The 21,029-nt window shown below is 53.8% G+C and overlaps 1 protein-coding gene across 4 annotated transcripts in view; it reads left to right on the forward strand.

Annotated features, from left to right (window-relative positions):
* Positions 1-21,029, forward strand: part of ITPK1 (inositol-tetrakisphosphate 1-kinase) — a 185,157-nt gene that overhangs the window by 11,370 nt on the left and 152,758 nt on the right. The window contains exon 1 of one of the 4 annotated variants that reach the window (XM_055288343.2): positions 15,660-15,831. The exons of the other annotated variants lie outside the window; for them this stretch is intronic. Within the exon in view, the coding sequence (XP_055144318.1) occupies positions 15,773-15,831 (59 nt within the window). The 5' untranslated portion in view covers positions 15,660-15,772. Of the gene's footprint in view, positions 1-15,659; positions 15,832-21,029 lie in introns of those variants that run through there. 4 annotated transcript variants of the gene reach the window in all.

The following is a 21,029-nucleotide window of genomic DNA, read 5'->3' on the forward strand; positions in this document are numbered from 1 at the left end:
CTTATTGGCCTGGGGTCACTCTGGGCGCTCTTGGAGCCCAAGCCAGAAGCTGGGACTCTGGGCTTGTTCAGGTGGCCTGCTGTGCTTTGGCAGGGCTGTGTTGCTTCCTCTCTGCCCCCTTGTAGATTCATGGCTCTTGCCAGATCTCAGAGGATCCTGAGAACCTACCACGGGGGTCAGGCACTATTGCAGATGGGATAACTACCCTCCAGGATGGGTGAGGGGTCTCCATTTGCTAGATGAGAACCCTGAGACTCAAGGAGAGGCCAGGTGCTGTGAGCGGCACAGCTTGGATTCACCCTCAGGGATGGGTGACTCTGAAACCATGCTGTTTCCACTCCGCCAGGTTGCCTTTGTCTTCAACACAGCATCCAGCTGCCATCGATCGGTGTGGTATCCAGTGTCAGGAAAATCAAGTTCTTTTTTTTTTTTTTTTTTTTTTTTTTTTTGAGATGGAGTTTCTCTATTGTCACCCAGGCCGGAGTGGAAGGTGTGATCTTGGTTCACTTCAACCTCCACCTCAGCCTCCCCAGTAGCTGGGATTACAGGCACCCGCCATCACACCCAGTGAATTTTTGTATTTTTAGTTGAGACGGGGTTTCACCGTGTTGGCCAGGCTAGTCTCGAACTCCTGACCTCAGGTGATCTGCTCAACTTGGCCTCACAAAATGCTGGGATTACAAGCGTGAGCCACCGCGCCCGGCCTCAAGGGGTTCTTTTCTAAGCATCGTTTATGTGCAGTTGTTGGGCCCAGGAGGATAGTGCATGGTGAGATGGCAGTGAAGTTGGAGCATGAGACTTGTCCTGAGCCTCTGCCCTCCCAACTGTAAAGTGGGTGTGGTGCACCCGTCCTAGGGCCAAATGATAGGATTCCCCCTCCACCCAAGAGGCCACCTCTTCTGCCCTCCTACCCACCCAAGGCAGGGCCTGGGGCCTCTGACACATCTCTGCTGGGAGCTGCCACCCATCTTTTTCTGCGGGATCCTCCAGTGGTCAACTTGCTGCTTCCTGGGCAGGGCGGGGCATGGTAGGTGGGTTCAGAGAGAACGCTCCTGTGGCAGTTTCACTTTCATTTCTGCCTCACACTCTGTTTCCATCCAACAGTCAAGGGCTGGGCTGCAGAGGTGAGGAAACATCCGGTCTCCACCCTGGGGTACTTGTCCTAGTGCAGGTTCCCAAGCCTCCCCCTCCCCTGGAATGAATCTGGGGTGGGCCGTGGCATCTTCCTTTTAAAAAGCACCCCATTCATTCCTTTATGCACTTACATGCCACATACTTACTGAGTGCCTGCTGCATGCTGGGCACTCCTGGGTTCTGGGGATTGATACAGCAGTGAGCACCACAGTCTCCTGGAGCCCCAGGGTCAGTCTTAGGGAGAGCTTCAGGGCAGTTGTCTCGCCACTGAGAGCTCTTGCCCACAGTGTGCTGGGTCACGTACCTCTCAGGGTCCTGGGCTCGTGAGTTTCTTCTTCTTCTTTTTTTTTTTTGAGATGGAGACGGAGTTTTGCTCTGTTGCCCAGGCTGGAGTGCAGTGGCTCGATCTCACTGCAACCTCTGCCTCCCGGGTTCAAGCGATTCTCCTGCCTCAGCCTCTTGAGTAGCTGGGATTACAAGCCTGCGCCACCACGCTGGGCTAATTTTTGTATTTTTAGTAGAGATGGGGTTTCACTGTGTTGGTTAGGCTGGTCTTGAACTCGTGATCTGCCCGCCTCAGCCTCCCAAAGTGCTGGGATTACAGGCGTGAGCCACCATGCCCGTCCCTATTTTTCTTTTTTCTTTTTTTTTAAGAGACAGGGTCTTACTGTGTTGCCCAGGCTGGTCTCCAGCTCCTGTGTTCAAGCGATCCTCCCTGCCTTGGCCTTTTGAATAGCTGGGACTATAGGTGGGCTACTGCACCCAGCTCATGGGTTTCTCTGTGAGGAATAGAGTGATGTGGAACTGTTGGCTTCTGTCTGGGTGAAATTTCCTCTTCACTCTGCACCCCCACCCGTCTTACAGATATGGAAATGAAGGCCCAGAAAGAACACGCAGGTCAGGCGCGGTGGCTCATGCCTGTAATCCCAGCACTTTGGGAGGCCAAGACAGGTGGATCACCTGAGGTAAGGAGTTCGAGATCAGCTTGGCCAACATGGTGAAACTCTGTCTTTACTAAAAATACAAAAAATTAGCTGGGCATGGTGGCACACACCTGTAATCCCAGCTACCCAGGAGGCTGAGGCAGGAGAGTTGTTTGAACCCAGGAGGTGGAGATTGCAGTGAGCCGAGATCACACCAGCCTGGGTGACAGAACAAGACTCTGTCTCAAAACAAAACAAAACAAAACAAAAACAACAACAAAAAAACATACAGAATTAGCCCCAAGTAGTTATAGAGCTAGCAGGTGGGGCAGCTTAGATTGGAACCTGGCCTGGCTGATACTAAAGCTTTTTTTTTCTGTCTTTTTTTTTTTTTTTTGAGACAGAGTCTTGCTCTATTGCCAGGCTGGAGTACAGTGGCGTGATTTTGGCTCACTGCAACCTCTACTTCCCAGGTTCAAGCGATTCTTCTGCCTCAGCCTCCCGAGTAGCTGGGACTACGGGCCTGTGCCACCACGCCCAGCTAATTTTTGTATTTTTAGTAGAGACGGGGTTTCGCCATGTTGGCCAGGATGGTCTCGATCTCTTGACCTGATGATCCGCCCTCCTCGGCCTCCCAAAGTGCTGGGATGACAGGCGTGAGCCACCACTCGCGGCCTTCTTTCTTTTTTGCCGTTGTAGAGACAGGGTTTCACTATGTTGGCCAGGCTGGTCTGTAACTCCTGAGCTCAATCGATTGCCCGTCTCAGCCTCCCAAAGTGTTGGGATTGTAGGCTTGAGCCACTGTACCTAGCCAGCCTATTTTCTTTTTCTTTTTTGTGAGTCTCACTCTGTCATCCAGGTTGGAGTGCGGTGGTGTGATCTTGGCTCACTGCAACTTCCACCTCCCAGGTTTAAGTGATTCTCGGACCTCAGCCTCCCAAGTAGCTGGGATTACCGGTATGTGCCACCACGCCTGGCTAATTTTTGTAGTTTTAGCAGAGACAGAGTTTCGCCATGTTGGCCAGGCTGTTCTTGAACTCCTGACCTCAGGTGATCCATCCACCTCAGCCTCTCAAAGAGTTGGGATTACAGGTATGAGCCACCGCGCCCAGCCCAGCCTATTTTCTTTAAGATTTTGAAGTCCTAACATTCGTCATGGGATCCTTGAAAAGAAAAGGAATTATGGCCTTGCCACCAGAGGCCTTTGCCACCTCCCTGCAGGAAGGTGTGTCCAGTGGCATTGGGATCGTGTTGGAGAAAGGTTTTGCTTCCTGCACAGTCAGCTCCCAAGCACCCTTTTTATCACCTTGACCTGGGCGCAGCCAAGCTGTGGCCTGTGCTTGCAGAGATTTGGGTGCCCCATCCCCTCGCTGCTCTGGGGATGCCTGAAGCTGTGGAGAGGTCAGTCCAGGCCCCAGCTTCTAACCTTTCTCTGCATAGCAGGAGGAGCCCTCCTGGTGAGGAATATGCCTTGTTCTTTTGGGGGAGCTGACAGAGGTGCCTGTAGTGTGGAGGGTTGGGGGCAGGGGAATCTTCCTCCAGAGATGCACGTAAGCCTGCAGAGTCACCCTGCCATGCATTGTTAAGTGGTATAAGGACAGTTAGCTCCAGAAACAGCAGTGGCACCTGTCTCTGGAGCTCTAGCTTCATGCCTGACATGGTGCTGAGCACTAACATGTGGCTCTTTGAAGCTGTCAGTCCGTATGTGGAGACCGAGGCTCAGAGAGGGTAAGTGACCTTCCCGGGGTTTCATAGCTGATCACCCTGGGGGTGGGGTTTAAACATCAGTTTGCACGGTGGCACGATCTCAGGTCACTGCAACCTCTGCCTCCTGGATTCAAGTGATTCTCCTGCCTCAGCCTTCCAAGTAGCTGGAATCACAAGCGCACGCCTCCACGCCCAGCTAATTTTTTGTATTTTTAGTAGAGATGGGGTTTTGCCACGTTGGCCAGGCTGGTCTCAAACTCCTGACCTCAAATGATGCACCTGGCTTGGCTTCCCAAAGTGCTGGGATTACAGGCGTGAACTACCGTGCCCGGCCTCGGCTTCTTACTAGGTGGATGACTGTGGGTGTGTTTCAGCTCCTCTCTGGGCCTTAATTTCCTTGTCAGTAAGAGGTGACCTTGTGCTCATGCATAGGAGGGGGTCAGCACATGCAAACTTCCCTTCTGTGCAGGGCAGAGGCCATCTCTGGAAGGAAGAAGGGGGAAAGTGACCCCTCACTCACCTGTGTCAGGTGGTGTCAGAGTAAACCTCCACAGAGTCCAGAAGTACAGAGATTCACGATCTTAGAGGAGTAATTTTTGAAAACCTTTGAGCCAGAAGAGGCCTTTGCATATAAGGGTTTGCAGCTCAGAGTGGCTGGCCTTGCAGGGTCACACATGTAGAGCTTTGGGCTGACAGCTTCACAGCCCAGAAGTACACCTGTGGCCTCCAGGGAACCTCTAGGAGTGTGAAGAGGCGAGGGTGTGTTCTGTTCTGGGCTATCATTTTTGGACCCCATCCCTGGCGAGGATGAGTTATTTTTGTTGATGGGCCCTGTGGTCTCTCCTAACCTTGCTGGGAATGCGACAGGAACCAATTCTTTGGATTTGGGATGCTCTCCTGGGAAGGATGGGGGAGAGAGTGGGTGCCCCTTCCCTGACGCAGCCACCTGGGACGTGGGCAGTTCTGTGAGTGCTTCTGCATGTGCTTCAGGCTGGGATCCCCTGGACAGTGAGACCTGTGGACTGGGCCACATGGCTGCAAATCTGTTTCCATTGCTGTGTGCTCCAGTCCTCTCACTCTCAATTAACCAACAGACGTGGTGAGTCATTGGGGTCACATCAGCTAATGATCTGAGCAGAAAGTCGATTGTATGGCTGATTGCTAGAGTCACAGGGATGGATGGGTTCTGACAGGAGTCTCAGTGCTGAGCGGATTCGGTAACAAAGGGGATATATTGGTTCCTGAGTCAAATCCTTGGGGCGTTCTGGCTTCAGGTGTAGGTAGACTCAGGCGACAGTCCAATAGGGCCTGGTCTGTCTGTCTCTCTCTCTCTCTCTGTCTCTCTCTCTCTCTCCCTCCTCTCTCCCCCCGGCCCCCTCCTTGCTTCCCTGGTCTCTTTTACGTTGGCTTCATTCTCAGGCCCATGTGGTGCAAGGCGAGTTCTCACCCTCAATCCTTATTCTCAGCCAGGCACCGTGGCGTTCCTTAGGTGTGTGATCTCATTCGATCCGCATTACAGCCCTGGGAGGGTGGTGGTTTTAGCATTCCTGTTTCTAACAGAAGGGCTAAGTAACTTGCCTGGGGTCACACAGCTGGTAGGGGCAGAGCTGGGATTGAGAGCTGGTTGGGTTGGCTCCAGGGTCCCCCATCCCTCATGCTCCAGGTCCACAGGGATGGGGATTCCTTCTGGTGGCCTCCGATTTGTAGGCCTGGGCCACACACCTGTCTCTGAGCCAGTCTCTGGGGCTGGGGAATGCAGTGCCTCATTTCCTTCTACATGGCCTGAGTGTGGGCAGGGTGGATCCCCAAAAGGATGCTGCGGGGGGGACTGTTCCCCAGAGGCAGGGGAGGGATATTTGGCTGCTGAAGTGGAGGTGGACGTGCTCCCTGGTTCTGGGCTTCAGTGGCTGCAGAGTGAGGCTGGGGGCTGCTCTCCCTCAGCTTCCAGCTCTGGACCCGGCTTGCAAAGACCTGGATGGGGCCTGAGGGTTCGCACACACAGTCCAGGACTAGGGCGCTGTTCCCAAGAAGGGACTGGAGAGTACCTACCCCCACAAGTCTGAGCCCCAGGCTGGCCTACCCCCTGCTGGGCACCTCTGCTTGGGGTTCCAGAATTCTCGGAGGCGGCTGGGTGGGAGTGCTGGTGGGAAGCTCCGGAAGGGAGGCTGCTCGGGGCCTCCCTGTGGCTGTGGCTGTGGCTGCATGGGCAGCCCCGAAGCGGCTTCCAGGACCCCACCTTGTGCCTCAGTTAAACCTGAATCTGGCTTATTCCCACGGCCAGCCCGACACAGGCGGATTCTGAGAGTCCTGGCTGCACCCAGCAGCCAGCTGGGTGGGTGGACATACTGGAGGGCTGATGTCCTATTTGTGGGCTGGGGTTTTTCGGGGCCTTGGGAAATGCCTGAGTTCCTGGAGAAGGACGACATCTTCCCTGCCCTACTGTCGCTGTTGCTGTGCAGAACCTTGGTGTTTTGACACTGAAGTGTTCTGGAGCTAAACAATCTTGTGTTATGTAAACACAATTAGCCTGTTGCTGTTTGGCCCTGTCCTGCTTGGGGAGGGTTGAGAAGGTGTCTTTCTGCTGGATCCTGGGAATTCTGAGAGCCTGGAGCAGCTGTGAACTAGTGGCTGGGGGTTGTCGGCGCTGGAGGGGAGTGTTGGTCTGGGGAGGGCCACTCCTGTCCAGGACACTCGGCTCTGATGTACTAAGCTAGACCCTGGCCCCCCACAGCTGAGCAGGCCTGGTGGAACTGTGGGGAGGACATGCTGGACTATGTCCACCCTGAAGGGGAGAGGAAATGAACGGTGAGTGGCTGGTGGCCACAAACCGAGGATGTTCCATACATCAGGGCCCCAGTTCCGAGGGCCCCAGGCAAAGGGGCTGGGCTGGAGGTTGGGAGAAGTGCAGGGTGACAGGCCCTGGTTAGAGTATGGGTCCCTTATGGTTCCTTTCTGAAATGAATGGGGCAGGTGAGGGCAAGGCCTGCTCAGAGCCCCTTGCCCCAGGCCTGCTTACCTGCTGTGGGCGCCTCTGCTTGGTGTTCCAGAATTCTCAGAAGCGGCTGCATGGGAGCGCTGGAGGGAAACTCGGGAAGGGAAGCCGCTCTGCCCTGCCTTGGTTGTGGCCGTGTGGACAGCCCTAAAGTAGCTTCATGGGCCTTTCGGTGCTGCACAAGGTGGCAGAAGCTGGGACCAGTGCTCAGACCCCTGCTCTGCCGCTGAGCTGTGTGGCGTTGCACCACGGTCTCTATTTGAGGGCCGCCAGCTCAAAGGCTCTGGGAAATGAGTTTGGGACTCATTGCTTCCGGTTTAGCTGGTGGGGCTGGTGGACCTGTCAGGTTGGACAATGAAAACCTCAGGGAAGCATTTCAGTTAGATCTGTTAGGTTACACCGTGAGGTGGGGTCGCTGCTGTTTATCCGCTGGTGGAAACAGAAACCAAGTTCAAGAAGTTGATGAGTTGACCCGTGAAATGCCATGCAGTCTCTTGAGGAAGGTCATAACTGACTTGTGAATAGCACTAAAAAAATTTTTGCTTAAAAGTACTACTGGCTGGGTATGGTGGCTCACACCTGTAATCCCAGCACTTGGGGAGGTCAAGGCAATAGGATCGCTTGCGCCTAGGAGTTCAAGACCAGTGTGGGCAACATGGTGATATCCAGGTCTCTTTTTCTTTTTTTTTGTTTTGAGATCTAGGTCCCTTAAAAAAAAAAAAAAATTAGCAGGGTATGGTGATGTGTGCCTCTGGTCCCAGCTACATGGGAGGCTGAGGTAGCAGGATCAGTGGGAGGCTGCAGTGAGCAGTGATTGTGCCACTGTAATCCAGCCTGGACAGCAGAGTGAGGCCCTATCTCAAAAAAAAAAAAAAGTACTACTGTACATGATCGAAAATGGTATTAAGTGTGGCATGCCTGTAGTCTCAGCTGCTTGGAAGGCTGAGACGGGAGGGTTGCTTGAGCTCAGGAGTTTGAGGCCAGCCTAGGCAACATGGCGAAACCCTATGTTTAAAACAAAAAAAAAATCCCCAAAACCAAATTATGTCAAGGGCATATAGTGCAAAGTGAGTCTCCGTCACACTGAACTCCTAGTCCCCAGAGGCAGCCGTGTCGCCACCTTCTTGTGTGTTTTCTCAGACATGTGCTGTTTACAGGCAGACAGGTATGAAGACAGATGTGTGCAGGCACACACATGACGGCCCTCCCACACTTCACTTATTTTCATTTTATAAAGTTTGTAGATGATTCTATACCTACACTGACTTTGAACTGTCAGTGTTCGGAAAATAATATGTGCATCTAACTTGACTTTTCTGTTCTAGTACAACCCCTGGCTCGAAAAAGAGCCCTTGTCAGTCATTTCTTGGAGTTCTTGGCCTGCCCAGGGCTTGTGCTTTCTCTCTCCTTCTCTGGGTCAGCTTGGGCTGCTGTAACAAATATCACACACTGCAGACATTTATTTCTCACAGGTCGGAGCCTGGAAGTCCAAGATCAAGGTGCCAGTAGATTTGGCTTCTGGCGAGGGCTCTCTACTTGGCTTGCAAACAGCTGCCCTCTCACTGTGCTCACATGATGGGAGGAGAGACAGCATGCTCTGATCTCTTCCTAAGAGAGCACTAAATGCACCTTGAGAGGGTATCAACCAAGATCAGTCCTCCCTAGTGTAAGAGTCCACTAAATGCACCTTGTACCCCACCCTTGTGACTTATCTAACCCTAATTACCCCCCAGAGGCCCCAACTCCTAGTATCATCACATTGGGGATTAGGGTTTCAACCTCTGAATATTGTGAGGACACAAACGTTTAGCCCATGGCATCCCTCCTGGCAGTGCAGAGGTAGTGCGGCACAAGTCACCGTCCCCCCAGGGCTAGGCTGGGAGGGGCTTCATTCAGCATGTGCCGGTCCCCTACCTCCTGCCCCCCGGGCATGTGGCCCCAGGACAGTTGCTGTCCAGGAAGGAGGCCATCAGGCGTGCTGGCCTGAGTCATCTTCCAGGCTTCTGAGCCCAGCCTGGCACCCAGGGCAGGTGGCTGAGCTTGGGCAGGTGGGGACCTCCCTTTCCTCGTCTGAAAATGGAGGTATCTGTGCCCAGTTTTGGGGTGGGTTAGGGGATCAGAAGGGATGCAGACTGAATTGGTAGAGATGGTTTCTAGCAGATAATGGCTAGTCTGATTACAATTTATGCTCTTTTCAAATTTTTTTTTTTCTGCCTAAAGATGCGTTTTAGAGGCGGTCCTCATCTCATTTCAAAACTGGTCTAAGAGAGGGGCTGCTGGTGTGGACTCTTACACTAGGGAGGACTGATCTTGGTTGATACCCTCTCACCTCGTACTCTTCCCTGCCTTGAGACCAGCTGGGGCAGGGAACTGGGGCCTGCTGCGGGCTGGTGAAGGTCCTCTCCACAGCCCAGTCAAGTCTGGATTTCCTTAGCTACCTCCTGTGGCTTCTAGCAAAATCTACCCTCCCCAAGTCCCACATGCTTCTGGGAGGGGCCCCCCACCAGCCAGCCCTTGACTCACGTTGAGTCCCAGCTGAAGGAAATGAAAGGGTGTCATCTTTTTCCCGAATTTTTGGTTCTCTTTTTTGTTTTTTTTTTGAGACAGAGTTTCGGTCTGTCGCCCAGGCTGGAGTGCAGTGGTGTGATCTCGGCTCACTGCAACCTCTGCCTTCCGGGGTCAAGCAATTCTCCTGCCTCAGCCTCCTGAGTAGCTGGGACTACAGGTGCACGCCACCATGCCTGGCTAATTTTTGTATTTTTATTAGAGACGGGGTTTTACCATATTGGCCAGGCTGGTCTCAAACTCCTGACCTTGTGATCTGCCCTCCTAGGCCTCCTTAAGTTCTAGGATTACAGGTGTGAGCCACCATGCCCAGCCTGGTCCTCTCTTAAGACAATTTAACATCATGAAATAAAAATTTCAAGAGACAAATCATCCCTCTACCCTCCATCCATTTCCTTTTTGTATATTCTCTTCCCTTTTTGTATCTAACACTCACGGAGTTGAAATCCTTGTATATGGAGCATTTTGATTTCCTTCTGCACCCAGTGTTGTAGTGTAAACAAGTTCCATGTTTATACAGTCTTTAGACTGTTCCTTTTTAAATTTAATACTTTATTATGAAAATAATAAACATACATAAACATGCTTATAATAAAATAAGCATCTCCCTCCCCTTAATACCAAGTGTTAACCATTATTAACTTATGGCTGCTCTTGTTTTATTTATTTCCCCATTATTATTATTATTATTTGAGACAGGGTCTTGCTCTGTCATCCAGGCTGGAGTGTAGTGGTGCAGTCATGGCTTACTCCTGGGCTTACCTCCTGGGCTTACTCCAGCCTCAGCCTCCTGGGCTCAATTGATCCTCCCACCTTAGCCTCCTGAGTAGCTGGGACTACAGGTGCACACCACGAGACTGGCTAATTTTTGTATTTTTTGTAAAGATGAGGTCTCACTGTGTTGTCTAGGCTGGTCTGGAACTCCTGGGCTCAAGTGATCCTCCCACTTCAGCCTCCCAAAATGCTGGGATTATAGGGGTGAGCCACCTTGCCAGGCCTGCCCCATTTTATTACTATTGTTTTTCAAGACAGGGTCTCATTCTCTTGCCCAAGCTGGAGTGTGGTGGAGTGATCATGGCTAACTGCAGCCTCGATCTTCTGGACTCAGACGATCCTCCTGCCTCAGCATCCCAAATATCTGGGACTACAGGCACGCACTACCATGCCCAGCTAATATTTGTAGATTTTATAGAGACTAGGTTTTGCCATGTTGCCCAGGCTGGTCTTGAACTCCTAGGCTCAAGCTGTCTGCCCGCCTTGGCCTCCCAAAGTGCTGGGATTACAATTAAGCATGAGCCACCATGCCTGGACCCCATATTGTTTTAACGCAAGTCTCAAACAAATCTCAAACATATAATTTCATATAAAACAACTTTAGTGTGGGGGGCCAGGCATGGTGACTCATGCCTGTAATCCCAGCACTTTGGGAGGCTGAGGTGGGTAGATCACCTGAGGTCAGGAGTTCAAGACCAGCCTGGCCAATATGGTGAAACCCTGTCTCTACTAAAAATACAAAAATTAGCTGGGCATGGTGGTATGCACCTGTAATCCCAGCTATTTGGGAGGCCGAGGCACGAGACTCATTTGAACGCAGGAGGCAGAGGTTGCATTGAGCCGAGATGGCACCATTGCACTCCAGCTTAGGCGACGGAGCAAAACTCTGTCTCAAAAAAAAAAAGAAATAACTTATGTGATCTTTAAAAGCTAAGGACTTAAAAAAAAGTACAATAGACAGTGATCATTTTAAATTACTACAGAATAGATCTACTGAATGTCTATGCTTGTGATTTATTGCACTGTAATCTTTTATTTTTTTTGAGACAGGGTCTTGCTCTGTTACCCAGGCTGGAGTGCGGTGGTGCAGTCATAGCTTACTGCCCCCTTGAACTCCTGGGCTCAAGCAAGCCTCCTGTTTCAGCCTCCTGAGTAACAGGGACCTTAGGCGTGTGCTACCACACTCAGCTAATTTTTTTTTTTTGAGACGGAGTCTTGCTCTGTCTCCCAGGCTGGAGTACAGTGGCGTAATCTTGGCTCACTGCAACCTCCCCCTGCCAGGTTCAAGCAATTCTCCTGCCTCAGCCTCCTGAGTAGCTGGGACTACAGACATGTGCCACCATGCCCGGCTAAATTTTTGTATTTTTAGTAGAGACCGGTTTTCACCATGCTGGCCAGGTTGGTCTCGAGCCCGACCTCATGAGCTGCCCTCCTCGGCCTCCCAAAGTGCTGGGATTACAAGCGTGAGCCACTGCGCCTGGCACCCCGGGAGCCCAGCTGGTGGGGAGACAGAGACAGGAGGTGAAGGGTTAGATGAACCCTGCTCGAGGAACAGAGCAAGTTTCTCTATCTGGGAAGATGGAAGAAAGCTTTCCACAGGTGGTGACCCTTGAGAGGTATGTTTGAGGGTGCAGGGAGCTCGTTTGCAGACAGGTATGGATGGAAGGTAGTGGAGAAAGCAGGCAAGCCTGTGCCAAGGCGTGACGCTGTGGAGCCAGGAGTCCTTCAAACACGAACTCTGGGCATGTAGGGCCGGTGCAGGTGGGTGGCTGTGGGGAGCCCCTGGAAGCCTGGGCTGAGAGCCTCTAGGAAGCAATGGGCTGGCTGTGGGAGGAGCACCCCCTGCCTCTCCCTGTGCCTGCAGTAGGTCCTGTCCCCACACTCTGACTGGCAGGTGTGGACACACACTCGTCAACTGGTGAAGAACGTGGAGCAGGTGGGCTCACCGGCTCGGGTACTGGCTGCCTCACTGGGAATGGGAAGCTTGGTGGCCCTGGGAGGTCATTGAGTGTCCCTAAGCTTCCGCCAGGGAGATGATCGTAGGGCCTGTGTGAGGGGAGATGAGGAGCCTGTGTCTAGCACCCAGCGCAGGGCATGCACTGATAACATGATGGCTTCACCCGGCTCCCAGGGGCCACGTCCAGCCGACAGCCCCTTGGTGACTTAGCTGTATGGGTGGCATGCAGCTTGGCACTGCTTGCTGGTCTAGGGAGACATCCTAGGCTGGCCTGGGGAGGACGTCCCCTCTCAGCCTCCTCTGAGTCATGGGCATAGGTGAGTTTTTGGAAAAGCCCATACCGATGGTGATTCAGCGCTGCTTCTTGCTTCCTTCTGTCTTATTCTTAAGTCACCCACAGGGCAGCCACCTGCCAGTGTCTGTCCTCCAATCCCCTGCCCCAAGGGACTGCTCTAGGCAGGGAAGAGAGAGGAGGAGGAGGCCTCACATATCCTCGGGTAGAACGGAGGAGGAAACTGAGGCTCCTCACAGAGGTTAACTAACCTCTGCTGGACCACCCAGGTGTAAGAGCTGGGACGCCCCCAGACCCTCCCTTCTCCTGGGAGGGGTGGAGCCGAGGCGGTGGGGGCCTTGCTGGAGTGCACCAGGAGCTGAGAGAAGTTTAGTCTGCCTGGAGCTTGGCAATCAGGGTGAGGATCCCTTTGAGGCCGGGTTGCACAGGATCCTATAAGCCATCATTGTACACACTTGGGCTTTGCCTTGAAGGCTGGGGGAGCCATAGCAGTTGTATGAGGTTGGCTGCTGGGTGGAGGCTGGGGGCTTGTGGGATTGGGCGGGGAGGGTGCTGCGATTGTCCAGGCAGTGGTGGTCTAGATAGTACAGTGGTGGTGGATATCAACTCTTCAGAGTCCATCCAGGTCTGAGGACTCATTAGCAACCTCGGCTATTCCTCAACTACTCAGGATGTTGTCTGTTTGGGGCCTGGCCTCAGCACTCCTGGTTCCTCCGCATCGCCAGGCACTCTGTATCCACGGACTCAGAATCTGTGTTTTAACAAGACCCCCAAGAGGTGCCAGTACACACAGCACATTCATGTTTGCAAACACTGGTTTAGGGAACCTGTTGACCTGAGTGCAGGGCTGAGAGGGGGAAGAAAGGACTGAGGTCAAGGCCTGACTTCATGAGGAAGGGGAGATTGGGGAGCGAGGGAAGAGGAGATGATGTCGGAGCACTGCTTCTGGCTGGGAGGAAGGCCACATCACCCCACACCAGGGGCGGCTTGAGGACTAGCGCAGTTATAACACAAAGGGCCGAAACGGCCTGGCTGCTGGGGTAGGGCAGAGAGCTGGGCTGCGCAGGGCAGCCCGCACACCCCAGCTCTGCCCTTGGAGGCCCTAGAACCGTGTGGACCCTGTCCTTTGTCCTTTCTGCCGTGTCCATGTAGGTGTGGGTCGTGTCTGCCCCACAGGTTGGGTATTTGCCGTTGCGCTGTCAGCAGATGGGTGTTGAGCCCATGCAGGCCTGGACGTGGTCACAGAACAGCATCCTGCTTGTTGAGCAGCCATCCTGGTTGTGAGGGGTCACGTGGTAATGAGCATATGGAGAGCTGGGGGCGTCATCGTGAAGACCAAGTGAAGCGGCAGTCGGATCTGGGACAGAGGTTCCTCTAGGGAAAGACCATTGTGGTCTGGGGCACCCTGGAGGCACGCGCCCTGGCTGGAGGGTGGGTGAGTCTGTGGCTGGTGGGTTCGGCTGAGGCAGGGGAGCGCGCTCTTCAGCCCAGCCCCCTGACCTGGGCCCTGCCGTGCTGGAGCCTTCTGGTGCCTGGAGGCTGAGTCTAATGCAGTGGGGCTGGGCAGCGGGTGCCCTGGCTGTTGTGGGGTGGAAGCTTGGCTGACCCAGTGGGCATCAGCCAGGACCACATTAGGCCCAGCTTTGGCTGGGTTCCCCACAGGCTCTGCCCATCAGCTGTGCCCAGCAGCATCCCTGGCTTCCACCCGCTGGATGCCAGTACTACTCTCATCTTCCAAGAATGTCTGCAGGTACTTCCAGATGTCCTCTGGGTGGGGGGTAAAATTGCTCCGTTGAGGACCAGTGCTGGCTGAGGGTTCTTCATCATTCCCTTCTGGTCCCAGCCTGGCTGCACTGCCACCTGGCGAGTTCTGTTTCCAGGCAGTGGGTCAGGCCTGCTTTGGGGGCTGGCGTGCTGTCCTCCCTCACTCGTGTCAAGGCCTGCATGGCTGTGTGCTCACGCATGCTTGATGTGACCTGGGAGTCAGAGCGCCTGGGTTCCTGCTCCAGGCTTCTGTGGTGCCGTAAGGACCTCAGGTCTGGGGGTCAGGAGGCCTGGATGGAAGATCCTGGCACTCTGGTCCTTGTAGGGGACCCTGAGCCTCGATTTTTGCATCTTTGGAATGGGGCTGTGGTAGCCTTTCCATGGGTGCTGGTGGAGGCTGGGAATGCCAGTGTGCCCACCCTCCCCATGCTGGGCTCAGCGTGGGTGACCGGTGACAGTGTGTTAATCTCCCCCTGACTTCTCTGTGACCTCAGATAAATCCCTCTCAGTTCTGGGCCTTGCTTATAAAAGGGTTCTTGGGCTCTCTTCTGTGTAAAAAGGGGGACCCTATGAGGTAGAGAGTCTGGGGGACAGGGGAGTCATGGGGTTGGACACCGTGCCAGAGCCTGTGGTGCTTTAAAATCAAGGCTCAAACCCAGGGTCCCGAAGAGGGCCGAGCAGCAGCTGAGGTCCGAGTGCACCCGGCCTGCCAGTGCTGCCCAGGAGTGGCGCCTCCCGTCATCCCTCAAGCCCAGCAAAGACCCAGTGTGACAAGAGCTTGGAGTCTGGACCTGGCAGAGCTGGGTTTGCCTCCTTGCTCTTCTTTGACTAGCTGCATGGCTCCTGGAGCCTTTCCGAGCTTCAGGTGCCACATCTGAAGACTGAGGTTAAATGGGAGGCAGGGAGGAGCTGGTGACACTGACTGGATGCCACTATGTGCTAGCCTCGTTCATTCCACCATCCAGCAGTGTCCTGAGTTACACGCCCGGCCGCCGCGCTATTTTCCAGGCAGGAAAACCGAGGTGTAGAGCCCAGCACTCGGCAGAGGAGGCACACAGCAAGTGAAGCCATCCTTGTTGACATGAGCTGGTTGCTCTTGGCATTTGAGTCTGAACATCAAAGGCCCTGAAGATTAAAAAGAGAGAATGAAGAATGATGTGCCTGGTGCCTTCCTGGGAAGAGCCCGAGACCAGCTGTGGAGGGGAGCAAGACTGGTTCTGGGCTGGGCTTCCTGGCCTGGTGCTTTCCTGGGCAGCTGGAAGTGCTTCTCTGGGAGCTGTCTGGCCTTGGCGCCGTTGTTGGCTTCGTTATTTTTTGCCTGCAGGGGCCTGAGCATTCTGTACTGACGGGAAAACATTTGTTGGGCTGACTCTGTAATCACACCACAAGGGACACTTGAAATTATATCTGTATTTGGGAAGCTAATTTTAAAGAACTTTTTCTCTTCATAATTATTGCAATCAGCCAGCTAGTGTTATTGGGGATTCTCTTTTTCCCTCCTCAGCTGAGAGGCCATCTGCCTTCCTCTTCCTGCCTTTCCTTCCAGCACACAGTGAGCCATCTCCCTGGGAGAGGAACCACTGGCCCTTGGCTGTCTGCAAGCTGCAGGGAAACCTTTCCATGGTGATTGCGGAGGAAGGGATGAGGAAGAAGAGCAGGGGAGGATGATGGGGGCCTCTGGCTTGGCTACAGGATGGGTCCGTTTTCAAGATTGGAGGCGCAGGTTGGTGATGGAAATGATGGAATGTAACGTTTCAATTTGGACATTGAAGCAACCAGGGCTCTTGTGAATGCAAGTGACAGAAAATCCAGTTCAGATGAGTTTAAGCAAAAAGAAAAAAAAAGTGCATTTCTTGGCCCAGGTAACCAAACTGGCACAGGAATAGTCTTATCCTTCAGGTCCCCAGACATTCCTCCTGTCCCTGGAGTTTTATTCCTCATCAGGAGGAATTTAGTTCCAGAAAACGCTGGCCAAAAAAAGAAAAGAAAAGCCCCCATTGCCCACCCCCTACAAATGGGGCTTATTCCTGTCTATCTTGAGTTCTGATCCTGACAAGTAGGATTTCTCCAGGATGACTGCCAGCACACCAGTCAGGGATACGGGCTGGACGTTTAGGGTTGGCACAAAGTGGGCTCTGTGGATTGGCCTTCACAGGGGAGGCATTCAGGTCAGGAGGATACACCATGTGCTGGCGCTTCAGGTCTCAGTGTGACCACCCTTTCCAACACCCTGAGTTCCTCTGTGTCCTTCCTCTTGGACCATCCTCTGAGAGGATGGTGTGAGGAAGAGGCTTCCGATGTTGTGCATGGCAGGCAGGGGTGGGGGAGTTCCAGGGGCGGACAGCATGGGCAGATGGTCAGAAGTGTGAAAGAACCGACCTGTGGGGCAGGGCAGGAAGCCCGGTGTGCTAGGAACAGATGGGGTGAGACTTGCTGGGCGAGGAGGTATGCACCTGCTGCAGAGGCCCAAGTGGTGGGGGTGAGGGAAGCCCAGGGAGTGAGTCTGGGCAGGGGCTGGGGGGTGATGAGCCATGTTTCAGATGCAGAAGGTGCAGAGTGTGTGTGCAGGGACAGCAGGGAGGCCGCCCGGTGGCCTGCACCGCAGAGCTGTGTGTCTCAGGGAGTGGGAGGCTCTCCGTGCTGGCCTCAGTTCTGCTCTTCTGGAATTCTGCATCCTTCTTTTGACATTTCTCTCTAATTCCCAAGGTCCTGGTTCTTGGCTTTGGCTTGGGGGAAGCTGTGACCTCCTGCATGGGGCTCTGAGGGATTATTCCAGCTGCTTGGGGACTGTAGCCATGGCTCCCAGCTGCAGAGCCTGACAGGCCTGGAGGCCGGCCGGAAGAAGATGGGGGGTGTGCCCGCCTGCCGAGAGCTGGCTCTGAGGCTGACTCTTGGCACTGGGGTCCTCTGAGGCCCCAGGCTCATTCTTACCTCCTCCAGAGGCCCAGCTGACCTACCATTCTCATGAACTGCAGTCCTGTGACCCAGCTGATTTCTATCTCATTGGTAGAACCTTTTAGAGGTGGGGTAGGGCTCCTAAAACATTAGCCCTACTGCCTTCCCCACAGATTGGCCTCTCTTCCCTGCCTGTGGGCATCTGGCATCTGCTTGAATCCTTCTTATCACAGGGTGCCCATCACCTCTCGACTGCCTTCCTTTGGAAGCCAGCAACCTCTTCCTATGGTTGAGCTGAAATCTACTTCATAGGAAGGATTCCTTCTGCCTGGAAGGTTTGATATTGGACAGAAGGACTGTCAACCCTGTGGAGAGGGGAGGAACAGAGTGCTGGCTCCCCCGGCTTCTGGGCTGGATTGACCCAGGGCGTGTCTATTCCACAGCGTCCTGACATGCCAGAGGCTGGACCTTAGGAAGTGCCTTCCGGGCCCTTCACTGCAGGCCTGCTCAGGGGCTTCTCCTCAGGTCTTGGGGCCCCTGGGGCAATGGCACCCATCCTTTTGGCCTCCTGGGGTCAAGGTTCTGAGGGAGGATTGGGGCAGCAGGTGGTTGGGTGGAGAGGCAGCTCTGTCCAGAACAACCCTCTTCCAGAAATCCCAGAAGCCTCATCCCCAAAAGACCCGGTGGGTCCCCCACCATCACACAGATCCCCTTTCTCCCCAGGAAGTCACACAGTGCTGTGGGATGTGGAGGGTTTCCTGACAGATCTCGGGAGAGCAGGCCTGGGTGGGGAGTGAGGGAGCCTGGGAATTCTTGGTATTTGGATGGGTTTAGATTGTGGTTCTGCTTCTTACCTGCTGTGAATCTTTGGTCAGGATACTGAACTGCTCTGAATTTCCCCACTTGAAAAGAGATGACAGGCCAGGTGTGGTGGCTCACATCTGTAATCCTAGCACTCTGGGAGGCCAAGGCGGGAGGATTGCATAAGCCTAGGAGTTTGAGACCAGCAACCTACTGGGCAACATAGTGAGACCCTGTCTCTACAAAAAATAAAAAAAGAGGCCTGGCCCAGAGGCTCATGCCTGTAATCCTAGCACTTTGGGGGGCAAAGGCAGGCAGATCCCTTGATGTCGGGAGTTCGAGACCAGCCCGGTCACCATGGCAAAACCCTGTCTCTCCTAAAAACACAAAAATTAACCGAGTAGGGTGGCGCACGCCTGTAGTACCAGCTACTTGGGTGGCCTAGCTGGGAAAATTGCTTGAACGCGGGAGAATTGCTTGAACCCGGGAGGTCGAGGCTGCAATGAGCCGAAATCGTGCCACTGCACTCTAGCCTGGGTGACAGAGGGAGACCCTGTCTCAAAAACAAAAAACAAAAAATAAAAAAATAAAAAAAACAAGAAAAGATGCAACCGTTGTACGCACCCAGTGGCTGCTGAGATCCAGTGTGAGGGGGACGAAGTGCCTGGCACTCACAAGTCCTGCCCCGCCACCACCTTGTCTGTCCCTGTTTCTGCCTGGGGCAGGGAGAGCAGGCCTGGGTGGGGAACAAGAGAGCCTGGGGATTACTGGTGTTAGCCTCTCGTTTATTTGGGTCGTGCTCAGGCCCCTGGAATCCTCTCTGAAACTGGAGGGTCTCGGGTAGCCGATGAAGTGCTGCCTGTCTTAGGGTCAGGTGACCGGGCACCTCTGATGGACCTCAGGATGAGCCCAAGTGTCAGTAATTATCACCCAGCTCCCCAGTTTGCAGCCAAGGCTTCCAGGCCTTGAGCCTTTGGTCTTCGGCACCCAGTTCCCCCATGTCCCTTCCCTGGGCTTCTTTCCTGCCATTCCCATCAGGGACCCCTGTGGCCATGCTGGGCTGTACCCAGTGCCCCTTGGGAATCTGTGGGTACCGTGCGAAGCTGTGCTGTGCTCCTCCCCATCAACTCCTCATTGACTGTTGAAGGCCCCTACGAACTCCTGACAGGTCCTCATTCGTTCCTGCCTGACACGTGAATGCTTCCAGGCGGTGTCTGAGAATCCTGCGATGGCAGAGCTGTGGGAGCCTTGGGGTTGTGGTGGACAAAGTAAGGCCCTTGCCACTCCCCACCAAAGACAGCAGGTTCTAATCCTCAGAGCCTGTGAATGTGCTGCCTTACATGGTAAAAGGGTATGACATGACTACAGATGGGATTTTTAAATTTTTATTTTTTAGAGATGGGGGTCTCACTGTGTTGCCCAGGCTGGAGTACAGTGGCTATTCACAGGTGTGATCATAAGGCACTGAAGCATCAAACTCATGGCCTCAAGTGATCCTCTCGCTTTAGCCTCCCAAGTAGCTGGGATTATAGGCATGTGCCATACTCTTGGCTTACAGATGTGAACAAGTGAGGGATCTTGAGATAGAAAATGTTCCTGCATTACCTGGGTGGGCCTGGTGTAATCACAGGGAGGCAGGAGGGTCAGAGGAGATGTGACAGTGGAAGCAGAGGTTGGGGTGTTGTGGCCACAAGCCAAGGAATGTGGACAGCCTGTAGAACTAGAGAAAGCGGAGGAATCGATTTATCCCTGGAGCCTCCAAAAAGAAGCCTGCCTCTGACCTGAGAACCCTAAGAGAATAATACATTTGTGTTGTTTTTAGCCACTACTCTTGTGATTTGTTACAGCAGCAATGGTAAGTGCATACAGTTTTCTCCTACCCTGCTCTTCTCAGGGCTTGTGGGTGAATCTGTGACTGAGAAGGGAGGGACTGGGTCAGGGTCAAGGTCAAGGCCAGAGCCCATGTGACCCGACACCTTGGGACTTTCCTTTGACCTGCCATCCTGAAAATATCTGAGGGGCCAGGGAGATATTCCAGTAAGGTGCCTTGGGGTTTAAGTTTCCTGAGATGGGGTCAGGGCTGACTCATGCTTGTGGCCGGGGGGCCAGGAAACCCCAGTGCCCATGACCTGGTCTTTGCCTTTGCTTCTCCTAGTGTTTAGCAGGCCTTCTCCAGCATGCCTTGGCAGCCCCCGTCTCCCTCTCTTCCAGGGCCTGGCTCACACAGCAGCTCTACTGAAACTTCCCTGTGCCTCCTGCTGTCCTCCAGGTGTTTGTCCTATTTAAGGGCCTGTGGCACACTCGCCAGAGAGCATGGCATGTAGCCCACTGGTCTGCCCTCTGGCAGCTAGCATCTCAGGGCAGGGTTTGTGGTTTGGGGTCCTCCTCTGGTCCCAGGCCAGCCCAGTGCGTGACAGAGAAGCCCAGCAAATGCTTGACCAAAATCAGACCAGGAAACTCTCCCTGCCTGTGGTTGGAGGTGCAGCAGCAGGGCAAAGACAACTAAACCTTAAGGGCTTGGGATCCAGGGACCAGGAGCTGCCCCCAGCCCTCAGGCCAGGTAAGGAGTGTTGGCAGCAGAATTTGGGTGAAATCTTCAGTCTCCTCTGGAACACAGCCTTTCAAAGAGTGTCAGCATCCAGAACACAGGCTGGGGACACACACACTTATGCTGCTATTTTAGGAGTGTGGGGTACCCTGAGGATAGGTGCTAGAACAATTCAGACTTTCCTGAGCAGGCTTCTCCCTCCCCCAGTGAGTCCAAGGGAGGGAAATGTCAGGGGAATTTCTGCCTCCCTTCCTGCAGTAGCCTACCTCGCTCATTAGGCTGATACTAAATGACTTTGCATTCTTGGGATTAAGAAGCTGCTGTGAAGAGAACCAACTGAATCATTAGCCCTGAGGCTGGCTGACTGACATGGGAGGGGGAGTGGGGGTGGCGGGGAGGGGAGGAGGTGCTAGAATCAAGCCTGCCAGCACCCCCCACCACCTCCCTCTCCCAGAAGCCCACTCCCCTGCTTCCCACAATTTAGGTCCCGCACCTGCAAAGGGATAGTAAAAGACTCAAAAACAATTTCAAGTCGAGAATTTCCACACTAAAAAGCGGGGATGTCGAGAGCCATTAAGGGAATAGACTTAATGTTTGTGATCAGCCAGCAATCAGGATGATTTCTGATCTGAAGTGGTGAGCCCTTGGATGTGGCAGAACACACTGCCTTTGCGTGA

Source organism: Symphalangus syndactylus, chromosome 8 (assembly GCF_028878055.3).
Source record: "Symphalangus syndactylus isolate Jambi chromosome 8, NHGRI_mSymSyn1-v2.1_pri, whole genome shotgun sequence".
NCBI lineage: Eukaryota > Metazoa > Chordata > Mammalia > Primates > Hylobatidae > Symphalangus > Symphalangus syndactylus.